At 46.5% G+C, this 22,099-nt stretch overlaps 1 protein-coding gene and 1 non-coding gene across 13 annotated transcripts in view; one reads left to right on the top strand and one right to left on the bottom strand.

Annotated features, from left to right (window-relative positions):
- TLE1 (TLE family member 1, transcriptional corepressor) overlaps positions 1–22,099 on the bottom strand; it is a 90,653-nt gene that overhangs the window by 4,563 nt on the left and 63,991 nt on the right. For 6 of the 12 annotated variants that reach the window (XM_076008589.1, XM_076008590.1, XM_076008591.1 and 3 more), the window contains 5 exons: positions 21,732–21,833; positions 21,197–21,387; positions 19,318–19,394; positions 4,903–5,152; positions 2,746–2,993 (listed from right to left, as the gene is read on the bottom strand). In XM_076008589.1, the coding sequence (XP_075864704.1) occupies positions 2,746–2,993; positions 4,903–5,152; positions 19,318–19,394; positions 21,197–21,387; positions 21,732–21,833 (868 nt within the window). The remainder of the gene's footprint in view (positions 1–2,745; positions 2,994–4,902; positions 5,153–19,317; positions 19,395–21,196; positions 21,388–21,731; positions 21,834–22,099) is intronic. The other 6 variants (XM_012736276.3, XM_012736277.3, XM_076008594.1 and 3 more) reach the window with 2 other exon arrangements.
- LOC142874719 (small nucleolar RNA SNORD47) lies at positions 11,953–12,009 on the top strand. The gene has a single exon (XR_012922358.1). It is a non-coding gene; the product is annotated as a small nucleolar RNA SNORD47 (small nucleolar RNA).

The following is a 22,099-nucleotide window of genomic DNA, read 5'->3' as shown; positions in this document are numbered from 1 at the left end:
AGCCCTGCGTTAGGAAATCTGGACTCCCAGAGACAAAGGGTCATGCATGCCGGCCTCCTGACCTCAGAGGTGTTGAGCGGAGACAAAGGCAACTGCTGAGGCCTGAGGCAGACCCACAGCACTTCAGCGAGACCCCGCTTCCAAGCTGAGCGCAAGGCTGTTCTTTAAAGGGAAACTTTGTGCTTTATCCAAAAAGCACGGCCGTTCAGCCAACGGGGATTTGCTGAGTAGGGCCTGCTGGAAGGAGGTCAGTGTGAGCCACTGCAGGGTCGGAGGCTGTCCTGGACTCGGTTTTGCACGCCAAGAGAGAGCCGGTGGGAGAGCGGTCGGAAAAGGGGAGCAAGGTCTGGACTCGCCCTCAGAACCAGACAGGAGAATTCCAAGAGGAAAATCTCCATGGCTTTTCTTCCTGTAGGCTCTCATACCTCATACCCACAGAGCTGCAAACTTTTAACCTGAGCTTGGAACATAAAAGAGTGCAAGGGAAGGAAAAAGCACCACTGTTGCCCTGAATTCTGAGCCAAGAGTGAACCATCACTTCCAAAATCTTCTCTCTGCAAGCTGTCCCAACTTCTGCAATTCAGGGTCCAGGCTCAGTCCTCTCTCCACTGCAGCTGTGCTCGTGGACCCCAACTGTCCCCTCCAAGACTTCCCCACAGGCCAGGCAGGTCCATGGCAGTCCCTGCTTCGCTTTTTCAAAGTGCCACTTTTTTTTCCCTTCAAACAGCTCTGGAGACCCAGTGATCTCTTCACCCTCTGACTTCTTTTGACCCCTCTGACTCATTAAATGCTCTTGCTCCTTGGCTAAAAACATCTTTGTCTGCTGACGTACAGCACTTGGTGGGTGTTCCTCCACGCCTCCACCCTCCATCCCCATGTCTCAGCATCGCTCCCTGGCAGACCCTATGACTGACTGTGTGCTGGGTCACAGTAGACACAAAGACATTCAAGAGGCTTTATGTTACCCTGTCGCACAGGGTAGCCACGTGTGGCCAGTCCCAACTGAGAAAAATCTATGAAGTGCTACACTCTATGATATCCAACAGGTATTTATTTACTCCCTGGGAGCTGACGCAGAGCAGGGGGGTTCAGAGCACAGGTGAGAGGCAGAAGGCCTGGGCTCTGATCTCAGGTCCCCCTGCATAACCTGGGGTGAGCACCGTTACCTCTCTGTGCCTCAGGTTCCTCATCTATAAAATGGGCAGAACTACCGTACAGATGTTATGAGGATTCGATGGAGTGATATTTGAAAAGCTCTTAAAATTAATATTTTGAAAGTGATAATTATTAAGTTAAAAAAAGGAAGAAAAGAAAAAAAAAGACAAGTAGCTTTTGCTAAGCTAAAAGGTCAAAGCGGCTTTCGGCTGTGGCCCCATTATTCCATTTTGCTCACTCTGCTCCACACAGCAAGTGGTAAGAGGAAAATAACTGTCGCAGCGTCACCCACACGCAGGGACAGGGCCTGGCTCGATGATACTTAATGGATTTCTACAGAGGAGGTCTGCAGAGCGAGTAAGCTGTCATGACGACGTCTGCAGGTTGTCCCTTCTCTCTGCACACGGACCTGGAGCAAAGAGGAGGTTTGCCAAATAGGCCCCGGGCCTCAAACTGTGCCACATGGAGACAGTTTCTGAGCCAAGATGAAATGTAAAAGAGGGAAACACATGCTAATTTTATCACTGACATTTCACTAATGCTTACTTTTTAAAAGACTTTTCTAGAACATCTCTGGTGTGAGCTCTGACTTTCTTCGGGGTGCGTGTGGTGGAGGAGCTGAGGACAGACACAAAGGTACAGAGCCACAGCAGCTGCTACGGTGAGGAGGGCAGATCCCAGGAAGCCAGGAAGACCCCTGCTAGCTCCTGGGTGGAAGCGACGCTGGGCAGGTGTCTTATTTCACTCTTGGGAAACATGGATACTTTAAAACCATTTTGTGGGTGAAATTCATGGCATCTCCTTTCCTCGTGTCCCTGTATTGATTTTCTGTTATCTTTTATCAGTTGGTTCCTGTTTGCACAAACAAGATTCTAGCCAAAGCCAGAAACATCCAGTATCAAGGGCTCTTCGTACTGCCATGCAATCCACATTAGGCAACCCCTTGGCAAAAGCCAGGAATATTTTTTTTGAGACAGAGTCTCACTCTGTTGCCCAGGCTAGAGTGCCGTGGCGTCAGCCTAGCTCACAGCAACCTCAGACTCCTGGGCTCAAGCGATCCTCCTGCCTCAGCCTCCCGAGTAGCTGGGATTACAGGCATGCGCCACCATGCCTGGCTGATTTTTTCTATATATTTTTAATTGGCCAATTAATTTCTTTCTTTCTATTTTTAGTAGAGACGGGGTCTCACTCTTGCTCAGGCCGGTTTCAAACTCCTGACCTTGAGCAATCCAGCCGCCTTGGCCTCCCAGAGTGCTAGGATTACAGGCGCCACTGCGCCCGGCCTGGGAATATTTTTTAAACAAGTTTGATGTCTGTTAAGTGGGCCCAAGGAATGGAATATTAAGGACACAGTGACGCTGGGCACAGCGGTAAAGTTGTTAAGCTGCCCAAAAGCAGCGACACAGCTCTCTGTCTCTGTACCCCCGACACCTAGCACCGAGCTCCGAGCCTGGCATACAGTGGGAGCCCGGTGTGTGAGCCGAGAGCCGGGCGGTGGGGCAGCCAGAGGGAAACGGAGGTACCAGGAGGAGGTCTCCCGGCCCCGCCACTCAACGGGGAACTCTCCCTCAGACGACCACCTTTGCTCACCTCACCAGCGTCTGGTTGTGCAGATCCCACACGGCGATGTTGCCATCGCTGCAGCACGAGAAGCAGACCTTGGAGTCGGGGCTGATGGCCAGGGCGTAGCAGGCGGGGGCCGAGGACGTCAGCTCTGCCTTGATGCGCGGGGTCGGAGCGGCCAGGTCCCAGATGGACAGAGTGCTGGCCTCCCCGCCAACGATGAGAGTGCAGCCATCAGGTAGTAATTTACAGGAACGGATGTAGTTATCCCTGTTCTGTGAAATAAACATCACTCAACTGCTATAATGAATTACTGAGCAATAACAGCACCACACTCTCTAACTACTGTATTGGTTTTTGACTTAAAGAGTGGTATTTCACAGACGCTCTAACAAAGCCAAGAGTTCTGCAGTAAGATGGGTGTCCGACTGCAACTGTCTCCTTCAAAATAGCAAACAAAACAAACTCACTGGATTGCCTGTGTGTGGTGAGAGCTTAGAGAACTGTTCCTGATATTCTGCTTCATCGACAGAACTGAAATCATCTGGGTGTGTAAGGTGGGTGGACGTGTACTCCTGTTTTCTGTGAAGAAACCACTTTTCAAAAGTCATTTATAGGCCACGTGCAGTGGCTCACGCCTGTAATCCTAGCACTCTGGGAGGCCGAAGCGGAAGGATCTCCTGAGCTCAGGAGTTTGTGACCAGCCAGGGCCCTGAGCAAGAGCGAGACCCCCATCTTTACTAAAAATAGAAAAAATTAGCCGGGCGTGGTGGCAAATGCCTGCTGTCCCAGCTACTTGGGAGGCTGAGAGGGAAGACTGCTTGAGCCCGAGTTCGAGGTTGCAGTGAGCTCTGATGACGCCAATGCACTCTAGCCGGGGGTGACAGAGCGAGACTCCATCTCTACATCTCAGGAGGGAGTGGGGTGGGGGGCACAGGATGAGGAATGTAGTTTATAAATCTTTTACCTTCCATTATTAACCATTTGGAAGCTGCAGACCACTGTCCATGTTTTGGTTTTCGTTACTCTTAACACTCTACCCAGTGCTGGACTGTGTCTTCACTAGACAGAGGATTTCTTATCTAAAGCTCCATCATCACACACGAAAGGGGGTGGGGGTGGGTGGCACCTAATATGACCCATCCCTGAAAGAAATAACTGCTATCCTCCTAATTTAAATCCAAATAGATAGGGCTGAAGTTTTCTTACATGCTTTAACACTGGCCTGTCTTTCAAAGATGAGAGAAACCTACAGCACATTCACTTCAAAAAAGGATGCTCCCATGGCTACAGAAAGCTGAGCTGTATTTCAGTATGAGTTTCATGAATGGAGAGATTTTTTTTAAGTTATCTGATTTTTTTAAAATACACTAATCACTACCACCAAAGTCTCTGTGCCACTCTGCTTTTTGGAAACTCTCTCTGGAATCCTCCTAGTTCTCCAGGCATGCAGCGGACACCAAAGCAGAGCTCGGGCAGACACCGTCCCGGGCAGTGGCGTCTGCGTAAGGCCAGTGGCATGTGCTCTGTAAATCCCGGGGTTACAGTTTAGAGATCGGACATGTCCTGGCGCGTTCTACGTCCCTGAAACATGCAAAATGGTATTCTCGGACTGTGGGAGGAGGTGGCTTAGGGGCCTCGGGATAGCATTTTCCTGCATGACTGATGGCTGTCCTGATTTTCTGCAGTGAGATCCTTTAGCCCTTTCTTGAAGTTGAGGTGGTAAAACCAGCTCTCTCAGGTCTCCCTCAAAAACACAGACCCTGTTCAGAATGGTCTTCATGCCACGTTATCAAATGTTTACTCGTCTGTGTTTATCTGCAGGCTGTAGGGAAATTAAACGTGGAGCGCAGTGCAGGGATCAGAGTCCAGGCCTGGCTGCGCTTTCGTCCACTAAATGGGAAACCCCCTTTATAGTACATGCTCACACAAGGAACGCTTCTGTAACCACTGTAAATAAAATATTTAAAAAAAGAAATCCGTCAACTCTGGCTTTAACCACTGCGATAGCAACAGATGAAACCTGCACACTGGGGAAAGAGGGGAGAGTTGAATAGCTGACACAGGAAACAGAAGGGGCTTCTATTTCCTCATAATGGGAATAAAACCCAGGCCTGGACAGCTATTTCCTTATTGGGTCTCCAGGGAGAAATGACCCTTGTGCTCCAGTTCCTGCTCACTCACCAGACAGTCGAGCTGAGAGACAGGACTCTTATTGCCAGGGTGGCTGATGTCCCAGACCTTGACGCAGCCCTTCCCGCCCGTGTACACGTGTCTCGTGGGGTTGCTGATGGTCACCGCACACACCACCTCCCCGTGGTTGAGCGTGTTGATCTGGCGAGCGTGGCGGGGGATGCCGGGTCCGATGAGGGCGTCAGGGGGAAAGGGGACAGGCTGCATCTGGCCGTCTGCGGTCACGTGGAAGGAGTACGCTCTTTTGTAGAGGGATCATCGGAGAGAAGAGAGAAGACGGAAAACACATTTATTACGACGGAATCAGTCATTACACCTCAGCACTGTTCTAGGAGAAAGATGAGGGAAGATACCCTTGTTACGGTCCCTGTTGAAATGAATACAAGTTGAAGATTTACTGATGGAACAGATTTAAAATGAAAAATAGCGGGGATCTAGGGTATACAAAAGGACACATATATTTTACATTTTCTTAAGATTTTAAAAATCGTGCTTATCCACTCTAAAGCATTCCCTCAAATCTTATTATAAAACACTTAACTGTGCTTCCAAATTAATGTAAAAAACTTCCTTCCGTATATCTTGTGTAGCTGTATGATTTCTTAGTATAATTTAAAATGATTATTTTCAGTGCTTAAGATGAAGCCCTTAAAAACTTATAATAGTTTATTTACAAACAGCGAACAGTATATTTCAACGCTAACAATAACAAAGCAGCTTTCTAAACACACCAGTTTAAAGCTTGGACTTAAAACTCTCTTTTGCATAAACAAGAGAAAATGAAAGAGATTCTCTTCCATCAGATGGCTTTGTAACAGAGATTTTAAGTTTCCTACTCATCAACCTCCCCTCCCTACTGTGGTCACGAACCCCAGTTTTATCTAAGGCAGAAAAGTTTCCAGCTGGAAATAGATTACTCTTCTACTAGCTGAAGAAGAGTTCTATGTTCTGACCAGTGAGATTTAGGCAGAGGCCACTGAGTGGCACTTTGAGGTCTTAAATTGAAAGAGAGGGGAGGGACCAGGGGAACTCTGTACTTTCTGCTCAATTTTGCTATGAACCTAAAACTGTTCAGAAACATAAAATTTATTAACTTTAAAAAAAGGAGAGGGGATATGCCTGCCCCATTCTCTTCTTCCTTCCCCATGCCTGAACTATAAGCAAGACTGAGCTCCTGCAGCCTTTTTGGCCCACATGGTGACTTTGAAGATGGAAAGAGACTACTGAGGGAGGTAGAACAGAAAGATAGGAGGCAGAGGCCCTGGTGACACTACTCAGCTGTGATACCTGCCTTGGGCTGCTGACAATCAGTGTCTTTTATGGGAGAGAGAAATAAACTCCCATATTATTTAAGCTACTGCTTTCTTCCCCTGTGAAATACAAACAAACCTAATTCTAGTTGCATACTTCTATTTCCACACCAAAATTCAAAGCATTGTTTTTTTCAATGAACTAAATTTAAACTCCAAGAGCTAACATATCATGGACATTACAAAACATGCACAAAGAAAAGACACTTTAGAAGACAGAAAAAAATAGAATATTTCTACTATTTTCACTGCTAAGATTTTCATATTATCCCAACAGAAAGAATTACACACATCCCACTTTGAAGATTACTACTTTCGCTTTCTTATCTAAGACATCACTAGGATACCTAGAAAGTTCAAAATATGAACAGTCAATGAAATATGTACTGTTTCTTCCTTCCTATAATTCCCTAAGGGGAAGTCTGGGTTTTTCTCAAACTTGTCATTGGCACCTTTACACCCATAAACACATAAAGACCGTGAGTACTAATTTCATTTGATTCTATTTTCATTTTGATACTAACTCAGATTTTGTAAAATCACTTATCAAGCACAAAATTGAAAACTGATAGAAGATATCAGGTCTCTACCACCTTACATTTAAAACTCACATACTCTCTCTTGAAAATAAAATACATGCTATTATTTTCCTTCTTTAAAAGCAAAATTTCAAATACATACGTGAAGACTTTTAAACTTCCACTCCCCTCAACCAAGGGACACAATCTTAGATATGTTATCTCCTGGCAAATTGGTTCCAATAACTAATATTAAATGGCTATTTGGCCAAAATCTTTAATGTTACTCTTAATTTGAAAAACTAAGCATATAATGAGAACGTCCCAGGAAATAAATATGCATATAAACCAGTACAGCTCAAAGCCCTCACATCACCAAACCACTAAATCTTATTTTTTTTTATCCAACAGGACCCTTTGGTGTCAAATCCACGAGATATTTCAATATACATACATGACAGCTGAATAGGGGCCTAAGCCACTTACTATGGGATATTTGGAGTTGTAATTAAATAGTATATAATTGCCCTTTAAGACAATCACAGAACTGGGAGCTTAAATCTATTTAAATCTACTTATATATTACAACAATTCTGGGCTTTCAAGAATTCTCACAGGGCAAATACATGACCCAGAATCAGGTACCATGACCTGGGTCTGAAAGTAACAAATATCCCAAGTGATGCTGAGCAAATTCCAAGTGAGCTTCCATTAAATAAAGCAACTGAGTCGCACATATTTTGTAAGAACGGCCACCAAGGGGGGAGAGAGAACCACAAATCAACGTGGGCACCTCCAGGTAACGCCAAGTTTCCAACACTTGCTCTTTCAGCAATGCCAGATCTTCAGGGGAGGGAAATTTTATCTTGCTTCAAGTGGAAGCCTGCTTATTATAGAGTTAAATGTCCCAGATTAAAATAGATGCACAGCGTACAGCCGGGAGATGTGCGTGCTGGTCCCTGGAAGACACCCACTTGTCTCCCAGGTGTCCTCTTCTTTAAACTGCACAGTAGGTCTGCGATCATCACACTGAGGCAATTTAAAATTGATTCACAGTGCAGTGAAACTGCTGTCAGAAGCTGTGAACATTCATCCGTCCCCGGGGAAACCCATATGGATGCTAATATATCAGTCATAGGGGGCCTCGGAGGAAGCTGGCGCTGCCCGCTGAGCTGGAGCCTGGAGCGCCTAATCAAATGAACAAAGCAGAACGACGCACAGGGCTGATGGGTCTTGAGGAGGGGGCAGCCGGAAGGCAAGGACCAGGGGAGCAAGTGAGACCACGTGGAATTATTCACCTGCAACAATGACGGGGACTTCCTCGATAAAAGGCCACGGTGAGGGCACATCATAATGATGTTAAAGAGATCCTGAAAGGAAACTCACCTTTCTCTACTGATTCAGGAACTAAGAAAAGTAAAACCAACCAGGAAAGGGAATTTATAAATAGATAGTTGAGTATTTATAAATGTCTCTCAAACCAGAATTCAGAATAAAGCCAGATACAAAAGAATGTATGTGGTGTGATTGTATTTACAGAAGTCCAAAAACAGGCAAAATTCACTTATGGTATTTACTGAAAGGCAGAGTAGGACGGCGGTTACCCTCAGCAACTGGAAGGGCTAAGAGTGGCCTCCGGGGCAATAATCCGGCCCTGTTCCTTGATCCAGGGGCTGGTGCCCATGGTGAAAAGTCGCGGAGCTATACACCTATGATGGATGCACCTTTCTGCACGTATATCCTATTTCAATTTTTAAAGTTTAGATTCATTTATTTATTTAAGAAAAAGGTGAAGGGGGAGCTCCTAACCAAGTCACACATTACGGGAGGCGCCCGGCCAAGTCCAGAGCGCAAACTCCGCTATCAGATGGACCTCAGATGGGGAGCCCGGGCGTGCCAGCCGCTCCAGCCGTGGTCTTGTTCGCTGGCCAGCCTGCAGCCTACAGTGTGTCTGTTTCCTGATCCATACGATAGAAATAATAATAATAAAATATAGGGGTCACAGGAGTTGTTGCAAGGATTAAAGAGATACCAGCTGCAAAACACTCACCACAGCACTTGACACCTGCAGTGGGTCTCCAGGAAGTGACAGTATCGTTATTAAACCACCATGACTTTTAAAAAAGCAAAGGCTTTTCATCTCAACCAGTGGACCGGTGTGTGGGTCAGGGCACGCGGCAAGGGAGGAAGATGCACGGCGTGAGTCAGGAAAGCACAAGGGCAATGGCTAGGCGAGGAAAATCACGGAATTCCTAACTCACAGAAGAAGGGAGTCCGGGGAGAAGGCAGTCAGCAAAGACTTGAACAAACCTCCGAGGAGGAGAGAAGGGCGTCTGGATAGCACCGCGGCAAACTGCAGGGTGGAAAGAAAGAGTCCCCGGATCCCTGGTCAGGGGCCGTACCACTAAGCCCACCGGCGGGTCTAAGCATCTAAGCGGGTCTCAGAACTGAGCCTCCGCCCCGCCTACGTGACAGGATGGCTTCTGATCCTGAAATCTGGCTGAAATAGTGACGAGATAAAGCCCGCTAGACTTTACATAGTTAAAAATGAAACGAAATCAAAACTCATTCGCAACAAGGGCTTTTCATTTACTAGGCACACCGCAGAGGTGAAGGAACTGGAAGGAAAGACCGCCCCCTCACCCCCCCGAGAGGAAGACTGCCCGAAGGAGCAGCAGTGAACAAGAGTCTCGCTTCAAGGAACAGGTTGTTTTTCCCTCGCAGACTGGCTCCTGTTAATAAAGGCATGCTGTGTTCTGTGGCCAAAGGAAAACAGGTGTTTACAGAGTTGTTGCTGTGCTGGAAATAGACGGGAACTGCAGGTACACAACGATGATGAAGTACGCAATAATAAAGAACCAGGGACCCCAGAGATGACGGGGGCTCCAATCCCCCGGTGCCTGTGGACCTGGCACTGTTGATGTGAAGTTCTTTGCTGTATTAACAAGTATCAAAAATCTGATTGTGTTAATCCTTCTTTTGCTCCTTAAAGCTCGTTAGGACTCACGAGGCCCTTTAGAATTTAGTTCCAACAAGTCTTAATTCGTGTGACCCTAAATGCCCAGCCACATAGGACAACAGGCCAGTCCCCTAAAATATCACATGCTGTCATGTCTCCAAGTTGCACACAAACCATTCCCTCCCGCCTAGAACAGCGCCGCCTCCCTCCTAAGTCCATGTCACTTCCTCCCTCCCTCTGCCTGCCTGCCACGACCTCCCCAGGCTGGATGATTTTTCTCCAGGGTCTTGGCTCTTCCTACAAATCTCTACTATAGCATTTATCACACTGGGAACATTTCTGCCTTTCCCATTCCAGAGTTCTTCAGGGGCAGGTGGAATGACTTCACCAGCCAGCATACAGCTGGCGCTCAAGCAGTGAATCAGAACACCCCACATCATCTACAGCTACCTAGTCGCTTATACACTGAGACGTGAAAGGTGGCAAGGAAAATCAGCTACAGCAAGAAGGCAGGCAACCCTCTGACTGCCTGGGTCACACCAGCCAACTTCTCCCAAGGAACATCTAGCAGTCATACCAAATGTCGCTAAGAGATGGCAGCAACCTGCCCAAGGGAGAAAAGCAGTCCCTAGAGAGCTGATTTGGATCACACAAAGGACAACAAAAGCATCTATAGTGATAAAGTAAAATCCACGTTTTTTCCCCAAGTTGGCTAAATCCAGCAGGTGTTGGGCCTTTCCAAAGCAAGCTGTGAGCCCGGGTGCAGTGGCTCACGCTTATAATCCTAGCACCCCTGGAGGCCAAAGTGGGAGGATTACTTGAGGTCAGGAGATTGAGACCAGCCTGAGCAAGAGCGAGAAGCTGCCTCTACTACAAATACAAAAAATGAGCCGAGCAGGGTGGCACACGCCTGTAGTCCCAGCTACCGGGGAGGCTGAGGCAGGAGGATTGCTTGAGCCCAGGAGTCTGAGGTTGATGTGAGCTGGGCTGACGCCACAGCACCCTAGCCCAGGTGACAGAGCGAGACTCCGTCTCAAAATACGAAAACAAAAACAAAGCAAGCTGCAGCAGAAGCAACCACAGGTCATACGATGGAAAAAGCTCCAGCCTGTGTCTGGGCTTTCAAAAGCATGGCCCACAGAGTAAAGTACCAGAAGCGAGGGAGGAGACACAAGTTACGGCTTCAGTTCACTCACTAGTTAAGATGCGGGGACCATGCTTAACTTATGTGGGAGCCTTGTTTCCTTGTTTTTACAATGTGCCCTGACAAAACTCGCTAGCCTGCGAGCAGGGCTGCTGCAGTGTGGGGTAAATGAAGGTACGAGGGAAGGTGCCTTGAGAAAAGCATGAAGCACAACATATGCTCAGCCTCTGCTGACCACGGCGCGGGAGGTCGTTTCCTATCCCTGATTGTTTACAGATGAGGGGAAGAGGCACAGGAGAAGCTAGGTAACTCGCCCACGCCCACCCCGCTGGTAAGCGGCAGAGCCCACATGCTGGTCCAGGTGAGCCCCACTGCAAGAGCAGGGCCCGGGCAGAGCCCACATGCTGGTCCCAGGTGAGCCCCACTGCAAGAGCAGGGCTCGGGCAGAGCCCACATGCTGGTCCAGGTGAGCCCCACTGCAAGAGCAGGGCTCTTAACCTTTCCCGTGGCTTCCTCATCAGCACTGCCTTCGACAGCATCCCCCCTCCAGTGGGGTCACGCAAGATGGAGATGCTGCACGTAATGAGCAGTGTGAGCGTGTGGACATCACCAGTGGGTTCCTTACAGGGCCCACAGTCGAGGGACCCAGCACCGGAGACACCTGGCTTCTTCTATGATAGATGAGAATGAGAATTATGTAATTTGTGATTTTGAGGGATACTCTTCATCTGAAAACTAATGAAGGTGGTGGTCGCTGGGGGTATGGGATAATGATGTGGGAAAATGAGAGCCTTATTATCCTAAGATTTCAGGAAAAGAAAATAGGACTTTAGGTGTATAATTCACTTTCTCATAGGTAAAATCTCCCTCTGCCATAAGCTTTACTTTTAATTTTATTTTGGGGGGGGGGTCTGTACATCTAACCGATAACATCTATAAAATTCTTTACTTCTGGCCAAGATTTTTCCAATTCGGAAAAATCCTTCCCCTTAGGCAGCCTCCCGAATAGCAAATACGCAGATCAAGGTACAATTTGTATCTGTTTGGAAGATACCATCTCTCTATCAATGCAGGGCTTTATTAACTGTTATATTAGAAGTAGAGGACTTCAACCAATGATGTAATGATTCTGCCAAATGAAATAGAATGATACCACTTAAAAAAATTATTTTAAAAATTAAAAAAAAAAGAAAATTAAAAAAAAGTAGAGGACTTCAAAGCATTAGGATGGGAGACTCTGTTTCTTTATTTAGTTGAATATGTCTCTGTTCTCAATTTTTAAAAAGGCAAATACAGAACTTCTTAAAATGGATATGAACAAGAAGATTACAAGTAGAGAAAAGAACAAGAGACAACCTAGCTGATAAACAAGGAGGTCGTCTAGCCAAAGTCAGCATTTAAGAATCTGGGTTCTAAGACCTGCTTCCTCCATCAATTGCTTCTAAACTTCTCAATGTGCTGGGCCAGTAACAAGGCTCCCATGCAGGAGAAAGACACAGAGTGAGAGATTCCTACAGGAAAAGTAAAACAGAGAGAGGTTTCATACACTGTTTCATATACTGCTGTTTCAAAGCTCAATTCAAAAACGTGAGCAAAGGAACCATCCACTACAGCCAAATACAAGCATTATCCAAGAAATATACAAACTACGTTTATATCCTAGAAACGGAAAGCCATTTCTGAGGAAGAGGGAGAGTAAAGGGAGGCCCAATTTTAATGTCAGTCACCAAACATGATTGACCTTAGTTCAACCTTCACTGAACGTGAAGGGCCTTAGTTCTCAAGAAATTAAGCTACACATTCCTAGATCATCAGAGGGTAGAAGAACAGAATTTAAACTAAAACCTACAGTAATAAGGCACAGAACAGGCACATTATTTTTAGCATTTAATGGAAAAATATGTATATATTTATATATATATAAATCACCTGAATATCATTGTGATGGTTAATTTCATGCATCACCTTGACTGGGCTAAGGGATGCCCAGATAAGACATAATTTCTGTGAGAGTGTTTCTGGAAGAGATTAGCATTTGAAATGGGTACAGTGACTGAAGAGCCATCCTCACCAACGTGGGTGAGCATTACCGGCAGCTGAATAGAACATAAAGTCAGAGAAGGGCAGATCTGCTCTCTGCTTGCATGGGGACATCCACCTTCTGCTCTCAACACCAGCAGTCCTGTTCTAGGGCCTTCCGACTCAGAGTGGAACTACACCGCTGGCTTTCTTGGGCCTCAAGCTTACAGACAATCATGAGACTTCTCAGTCTACCACATCATATTAGCCAATACTTCAAAAACCAATCTCTTTCTCTGTATCTCCATCCTATTTATCTATCTAATTATCTCTTACTGGTTCTGTTTCTCTGGAGAACCCTGAATAATAGATTCACACCAAGTAAAAAGAGGGCTGCATTTTTTTTTTTTTTTTTTTGAAACAAGCAACCAAACTGTGGAATCGAGGCATGGCCAACAGAGCGACAGAAGAAAGCTCGGGAACAGACAAGAGGAGGAAAGGGGGATCATGCCCCTGGGCCACTGAAACTTCTCCTTGGCCAGAAGCCTGGGAAAGTCTCTAGTCGCTGATGCAAAACATGTTTTCCTAACAGGCAATTTTACCCCAAATGTAGTTAAGATTTCTTTTCCTTTAGGCTCTAAATCCAAAAAGGTACTTGAAAGATTTAAACACTAAACAAGTGGGTGGAAGATTTCTAAATTATATGTCTGGCATTAAAACACAGGGTGAAGGAACCTGGAACTAACCTAGAATCTTAAGCCAAACTATTATTAGTCTGAGTTATTACTGACCTCTAGGTGCTACTATATGAGGCAGGTAGAGCACAGCCCGCAGGTATTTATAGGAAGAAAAGCAGTGCTACAGTGCCAGAAAAAAAAAAGGCTAACTAAACTTGGGAATTTCTCTTACCAATGATCTCCACAGAGCTCAGGGGAATAAATGTCCTAAAACTAAAAATGAATTTTAGTTAAGCTGACTAAACAATACCAATTAAATCTAGCCTTGAGGGTTTGAAAACAAACTCTGGGTTATCTCTTATAAAATCGACACTACTTAATTCTAAAATGCAAAATGGGAATCTCCTTTCGAAAAAGATGAACCACAGGGTCTTATAACAATCTTGGACTCGTCTCCCACCCATTTGATGCAACAAACATTTCTTTACTGGGTATCTATGCTCAAGGGACAAGAAGACTTCAGGAACTTGCATTCTCCTGGGAGGAAGCAGACAGAAATGAGACTTGTACACATGATTATAATCCAAGGTCAAAGTGTGAAAAGTGTAGACACAGACATTACAAGGTGCTACTAGAGAGAGATCAGATACAGGAAGGCATCCAACTAGGGCTTCATGAAGAAGGCAGCAACTGAAGCGGGCTTGAAAAGACAGAAAAGACTTCAATAAGAGATGAAGACAACGAGAAGGGAAGCTGCTCCAGGCAGGAGGGGCAGGAGCCATCAGGGAATACAGGGTCTTCCCATCTGGTGAGCACAAGATGCAAAAAACACAGGACATGAGGCTAGAGAAGCAGGCGGGGCAATACTGCCAGCAGGGCCTTGAATGCCACACCAGTTTATACAGGTTGAGTGTGCCTTATCCAAAATGCTTGGGTGCAGAAGCATTTTGGATTTCAAACTGTTTGCATGTACATAATGAGATATCTTGGGGATGGGACCCAAGTCTAAATCTGTAATTCATTTATGTTTCACACATACTTTACACGCATAGCCTGAAGGTAGTTTTATTTTTCCCTCTGGGATGCTGAATAAGCATGTGTGTTGTGCATCTGCGTTTTGACTGCGACCTGTCATTCGAGGTCAGGCATGGAATTTTCTACTTGTGGCGGCACATTGGTGCCCCAAAAAGTTTTTGATTTTGGTACACTTTGGATTTCAAATTTTCAGATTAGGGATGCTCAATGTGTATTCAACTCTTGAAGATCTCTGAGCAACACATGGACCTGAAAAGAATAAACTGAAAGTGATCTGATTGAGGCAGGAAGAAGGGAGACAAAACACATCTAGGATCTTACAGATAAAAGTGGATATGAAAAAGGAAAGAACTTCAACAAAAAATAAGATTGGGTAAAAAAAAATGAGTTAAATGAGAAAGACTCTAAGACTAAAGTGTGGGTCCAGTTATCAGAAAGAATGGGGATGACGCTTTAACAATAATAGGGAAGTAGTGTGGGCATGTGAGAGGGAGAGAAAATGACAAGGCTCGTCAGGAAACCCTATTAAGAACCAGGAAAAAGTATGGAATGGTGGCAATGTGAGTCGTCTTGCCCTGTTCCGCTCTGAGGCCACAGGGCCTTTGCACATGCTAGTCTGTCCACCTAGAGGTTCTCCTGCTGCCCCTACTGGGTTAGTGCAGCTCTGAAAACACTTGCCCAGGGAGTCTCTGCTTAACTCTCCCCAACAGATCAGGCTCACCATCCCTTGTCACATGTCTTCATAGAACAACGTTCCACTGTCATAGCTCTCATCTTTAATTCTGTATTTGTTTTTGTGATTATTTGATTCATGCTGTCCTCCTCCCTGATGGATTTTAGGACATGCCACACCAAAATATGTCACTTTGGCTTATTGATTATTTTGGGGTGAAGGCACTTGAGAAATGGGAGAAAGTAGAAAGGACCTTCTCCTTTCTATATAGAAACAGGCCATAAAATTTCCCATGAGAAAGGTGCCCTTCCTGTACCAAAAAGAGAAAAACATCCTATCACCATCTGGGAATCAACACTGAAATGGACCTATACAAACAAACTTACCAAAATAACCCGTGTCTTCCACTAGTCTTCCCCACTGTATCTCTCAGTCACTCCCCCACAATTTACTACCTCTAGCCCAAACTCTTGTCATTTCTTCACAAATTTCTCATTTCCTTGTATGAAAAGTACACAAGCTGTTTTGCTTCGGTCACTTCTTTTGGTCTTCACTTTCTTGTGAGGACTTCCATGTACGTGTAACATTTTAGTAAAGCTTGCATGCTTTTTTTCTCCTGTTAATCTGTCTTATGTCAGTTTGATTCTTAGCTACAGACTCTAAGAGGGTAATTTTCCCTCCCCTATACACCATTCTAGGTTATGAGCTTCCAATAGGGTCCCCTGTGCTTGTGCAGGGGGTCTCCCTGAAAATCTGGGGAAGCGTGGACAGGAGGGAGGTGACAGTGTCTGCATTTTAGTGAGCAGGTGTCGCGGGAGCCCGAAATCGTATCTCACAACCACAAGATAAGGCTGAAGCAACAGACACACCGAGCCAGAGGAGAAGCCTTAGAGTAGAGCAGAGGGCTCCGGAATGAAGAGCTGTCGTGAGGATGACGGATTAGCTGTGCGCTATATGGTTTCAGGGGCTAGGAAAGAACCAGGATTGATGGGTCAAGGTTCCGGGGAAACAGATTTCAGCTCAAGGGCTGGACGAGTTCTCACACAGCCACAGAAAATGCACTGCTCTGCAGAGCAGCGGGTCCCTGGCCCTGGATACCTACAGGCAGAGGCACAGAGTCATGTGGCTATCCTAGCAGACTTGAACCACAGATGAGTATTTATACCAAAGGACTTTAAGGTCCCTCCAGCCCCAGCTGAACTCTTCTGGCTGTTAACGCTCTTGGGAGGTACTCCCCTGTCTGTACACGCATTCTCAAGCTCCCCCTGTGCACAACACGTGCTGCCCTGCCCCCAAGGACGCATTCCTTCCCGCACATGCTTCCACTTTCAGCGCACGTGCTTCACCCCAAGGAAGTCTTTCTCACCCTATTTTTGGTCACTTCTTTACATGCATCCCTGTCGTCCACTGCTCTGCCTCCACTGCACTTTATCACTAGTTTAACTGCAGTATTCACTGTTCTTTTAATGGCTGGGGAGCACCCTCCTTCCTGGAGCTTGCTCAGCGTCTTGCAAAGCCTGACGCACACAGTTCATGCTCCCAGTCCATGAATAGCCATTGCGTGTTCTACTACCTCACCCACATTCCTTTGACAGGTATTTCTCAGAGAATTATTTGCATAACATTTACTGCCTTGTTCACCCTACCCTGGACATTCTGGTTTGTCCCCATTTCTCTTGAAGGGCCCCAGACCAGCCCCACTCAACCCGTGGTGTGCAAACATTCGCTACTGTTTGCAATGGAATGAGTATAGTCACCAAAGGTAATAAACATTTAGAAACTTTAATAGGGCAACTTGGCAGTTTATGGCTGTTGATTCTCGTGACAAAAAATTGAGACTTGAGTTTTTCTCTCTTTCTACCCCATTCATTTCTATTATTTGCTACAAAAGTATCAATCTTTGGCATACTGGGAATAAACTGGTCTGTTACTATAAACGGTTTAAGAAGCACTGCCCCAGGTAATATTACTTTGCTAAATGAGAAGAATAGCAAGTCTTCTTGTACTAATTAATGGATTAATGTGGGCAATAAGACTGTATAACTCAAATCCTGGCAACAATGTATTTATTTTTCCCTCTGATATTAGTTAATTCTATCTTCCTCACATAATATGGCTCACCTCAACCATGAAAGAGAAGCCTAAAAATTATATTTTAACTGTTTTAGAGAGAGCAGTGATCACTCAGATCCAAAAGCCAATAGCCCTTTTGACCAAGGTGAGAAAAATGCCTTTATCCATGACTCTCACAACCTTACTGCTGTGTCCACAGTCCTTCACCCTAGGCATGTTGTAACTATAGCTTGCACGGCTTTGAACACAAAGAAGTGCAAGGTGGCTCACAAGCCAAGGGAACGAATATTTGGCTGTAATAAGTACGATACCACTACTGTCTTTTGTCTAATCACACTAAGCACACATGCAAACATGCGTGTGTGTGTAAGAAACAGGGCCCAAGTTAACGTGCCCTGCACATGGGCTTTCCACGCCAGCACTGTAGCTCACAGCTCTGCCCACCCGCTCCAAACCGACTCCCACTTCACGCTCAATGTGAGGTCTTCACGGCTGAACACAGCCCTATACCTCTGACTCTTGAAGCGAGCTTTCCCGAAGGATCAGCTGAACTCAGCCTGATCTGCCTATTATTCCTCGAAGAGTCATCAGTTACTATTATCATGGCTGCTCAGCACGATGTTACTCATTTGCCCTTTACCTGCTCACCAATCAGTAGACACACGACAGCTACACTGCTGGTAACCACAGATGAGAAGTGCCCACAGGTACCCTGAGCATGTCCCAGGCTGGAGGCCAGGGGGCGTCCCCAGAAAACACACAAGGTGGGAGCCCATCAGGCCCAGTTCTTCTCTGGGCCTGGATGTCACCTTAAATTCTGAACACCGCTACTAATTCCTACTGTAGAGAGAAGCCTCATTTCATCATGAATCAAATTACCGTAAAATAGATGTTATAAAGCATGAAAAGTGGAGCGATGGGAATTTGCTTTCCTAAAAAGCAGGTGATGGAGTAAGGAATTCAATTTTTCCTCATGCTGGTGGTTTACCTGAAACAAGGCTCTTGTCAAAACCACACAAGAGTGCCCAGGCAGCTGAATGGACCACTCAAAATAATGCACCAATGTGCCAGGCAAGTGACGCACAGGTGAAAGCTGAACGCAACCACAAGAGTACGGGCTGTGACAAAGATAAGCTAAAGGCCTGACCCATGGACCGCCAGCTCCTCTATGCAGAAAAATCAACACCATGAAAGACCGTCTGCCCTGTTCTAGCTCAGGAAGAGGCAGAGTACTTGCTGGGAAGTAAGACAAACCCTCATATTCCAATTTTGCTCTGTATAAAACTTGAGAATTTTAAGAATTCTTTAAAATCGTGCTTCTCATTCCTAACAGTATGGAAAGCAAGTGATTTTTTTAAGTGACCCAGGAAAAAAGTAACAAGTTTTTTTTTTCCCCCCAAATTCCAAATGTGCATTTTTAACTTTCCTTGCTTCCCAACGAAGACACTTTACTTTTTACAGCGCTAGATCTCTCGGGGTAAGGCACTCATCAAAACTTTCCCTGGAGGTCGACCTGGGATGCTGGCATTCAAATAACTCTCATTTCCACCACAATAAGGAGAAGGTGGCACTGAGCTGGGTGGAGAGGTGACACATTTCAAATTTCTGAGATTTCCAGAGCCCGTGACAGCTTACCGCCCACGGCAGGGCACTACTGAAAACCTCCGCCGCTGCCCTCTCCCCACATGGCAATGTGCGGCAGCCTCCCGCAGGGTCAAGCGTGCAGGGCCAACCACCCCGGCTCTTCCCTCCCGCCTGGCCCTCACTGCCAACAGCTTCTCTCCAGAAATAACCAAATGTATGAGATCGCCCACAGGGAGAAGACGGAGGCATGACACCTACGAGTTTGCCTATTTATAGAAAGTGTTAACACTCCTCAGGAAAAGACACCAGAAATCTCCTTGGAAACGCCCAAACCCGTACTCCCTTTGGTATTCTAGCCTGCTAATACCGACGACTGAGTCACTGCCGTTACAGCAGGGCCCGAGAGGTACTTACGGCTTCCCCCCAGGGATCCCTGCCAGGTTTGGAGGGATGGCAGGCACTCTCATGTGAGGCGGAGGGTCAAACCCCACCTGGAAACAAAAGCAAAACATTGTAGGCTCAGTCTATGCAAGGCAGGCACTTTGAGAACACTGATAAAGTCTTTTCATTAGAAACGCATACATCCCCAAAGCAATATATAAAATGAGAACAATAACAGGGCCTCATAGTAAGGGGAAAAAAAAAGGCCAGGCATGGTGGCTCATGTCTGTGATCCTAGCACTTTGGAATGCCGAGGCAGGAGGATCACTTGAAGCCAGAAGTTTGAGACCAGCTGGACAACATAGCGAGACCCCATGGCTACAAAAATTTAAAAATTCGCCAGGCGTGGTGGCATGCACCTGTAGTCCCAGCTGCTCAGGAGGCTGAGGCACGAGGATCGCTTGAGCCCAGGAGTTCTAAGCTACAGTGAGCTATGATGATGCCACTACACTCTAGCCTGGGTGACAGAGTGAGACCCTGTCTCCAAAAATTATAACAATAATTCCAGAAATAATATAACCACCTCTAACACCACAAGACAACTTCTTTTTAGGGAGGTGGAGAGGAGGTATGATTATTTGTGCACTGAGAATCAGCTTCCCATGGAAAATACATCCCACAGACTTAAAACGGTCTCTCGTGCCCAAGCAAATACAGAAAGCATTCTGTTGTGTAAGGATTTCTCAACCTCGGTGCTATTGACATTTTGGACCCGATACTTCTTTGTTGGGGCCTGTCCTAGGTACTGTAGGATGTGGAGTAGCATCTCTGGCCTCTACCATTTATGTGTCAATAGGATTTCTCTCCCCAGTTGTGATAATTGAAAGTATTCCCAGGTATTACCAAATGTCGCTAAGGGATTACTCCCGGGTGCACACGACTGGTCTGAGTTAATGCTTAAGGAGTCATACACGGCCTCCCTGTGTTGCACACATCAAGGAGAGCGGCCGGTCACTCAACTGCCCACCTCACTCACTCTCTTGCCCTCTACTGCACAGCCTTTGCTGTGAGTGCAACGTAAGGAAAGCTCAGCGAACTTTAATATCGTCCCAAACTACTGGAGGTAATGCCATGTGAAGAGGAGACAAGAGAGAAAGGTACTTGATATATTTCAGAAAACAAAAATGACTCTGGGACTTTAATTCGCCATGGGTGATCACCTACAGTTTTCCTGAAGCAATCAATGATCACACAGTCAGTTTTACCCTTCGCATGTGGTTTGTATCTATCTTCTTGGTCATTTGCACAGTGGCAGAAGGCAGGGTGAGATGGTAGGAGGGCCCGCCCCTGTGGTTTCAGTGTGTCTTCCATTCTGCCCACTGTGCAGAGATGGCTTCTTACACAAAAGCCACGCTTTTGGACTTAACGTATAACACAGGCATGGAAAGAGAAAGCTGGAGCTTCTCAAATGTTTTTTCCTAAGGTTTAAAGAGGAGGGGAAAAAACAAAGGCTCAAAGAAAAAAAAAAAAAAACCCGAATGAAAAGGCCTCTGTGAGCCATTTGAGTCATTTCATCGCCTTCAAATAAAAAAATCTCCTTTGGTAGGAGAAAACCAGATGTCGCCTGAACCACGGAAGGAGCTTCTCAACACTGCCTTCTTCATCCACAAAAACGGTAAAACAAAAGCGCCCGGCCCACACTTAGCGAAGCAGCATGCTGAGGAAGGCTGACAGGAGCAAGGCGGTGTGGGCCGGACACTGGGCATCTTTGTTTCTGAGGCGTGTGGGGCGGGCTGGCTGCCGCTGCCCACGCAGCACCGAGGGGCCTGCCGCCCGCCCTCCCCGGCCCGACGGTGCCCACTGATCACGCCGCTCCCCTGACCCCACCACAGCCCACCCGGCCTCGGCCTACCATCGGGGAGCGCCCGTAGGCCACCACCGCGGCCGCAGCGGCCGCCGCGCTCATCTGGGGAGACATGTTGTGTAAACTGGCGTAGGCGGCGCCGGGGCTGGTCAGCTCGCCGTTCATGCCCGCGTGGGGGACCATCCCGAAGGGAGCAGGGTACGGGCCGGGCACTGCCAGGGGCGTCCTCAAACCAGCTGCTGAAAGGAAACACAAGACGCACGTCACTCAACCGACCCACTCCAGTCACACCTGAGCAGCAATTCTCGTGTCATTTGTGAGTGTCGTTCATTACAGGGAGGAAGAGGCTTATGGAGAAAGGGTAAAAAAAAAAAAAAAAAAAAAAAAAAATCACCTCCAATTTATACACCGGATCCATTCATCCCAGAGCCAAATTCATCTCCGGAAAGCAAAGACCCCAGGGGAAGCGCAACCCACACATCTTCTCATTGGTCTATGCGGTGGCACCGGGCAGCCCGGGGAATTAAGAATTACTATCCCCAATTGACGGAGGGCAAACCAAGGAAGACGCTAAGTGTTTTACCTGACTTAATCTCAAAAGAAGATTTTCTTGATAAAATCCAAGATTTCTCCTTCAGTCCGAACTTTCCATTCCCTGGTACCAATTCCAAATGAAAACCCAATCCTGGATTTACGTAAACCAAAGCAAGGGTTTAGGAGGAATATTCTGGTGCCTGTTCTCCTCTGAGCCCAGGTTGCTACTTTTTTCTTTTCCCAGCGAGAAAGATCAGGTTGCAAGTTATGCAATTTATTCATGGGCCGGAGTCTCAGTAAAACCCTCCCAGTTTCTACTGAAGAAGAGACCGCCGACTCCTGCCCGAAGCGTCCCCCAGCAGCACACCAGCCTCGCTGACAGGAGGGGGCCAAACCGGCCGTTTCGGTCAATATTAG

The sequence above is a fragment of the Microcebus murinus genome, chromosome 12, assembly GCF_040939455.1.
Source record: "Microcebus murinus isolate Inina chromosome 12, M.murinus_Inina_mat1.0, whole genome shotgun sequence".
In the NCBI taxonomy this organism is placed as follows: domain Eukaryota; kingdom Metazoa; phylum Chordata; class Mammalia; order Primates; family Cheirogaleidae; genus Microcebus; species Microcebus murinus.
Note: the sequence above shows the minus strand (reverse complement) of the source record. Positions and strands in the feature narration are given on the sequence as shown.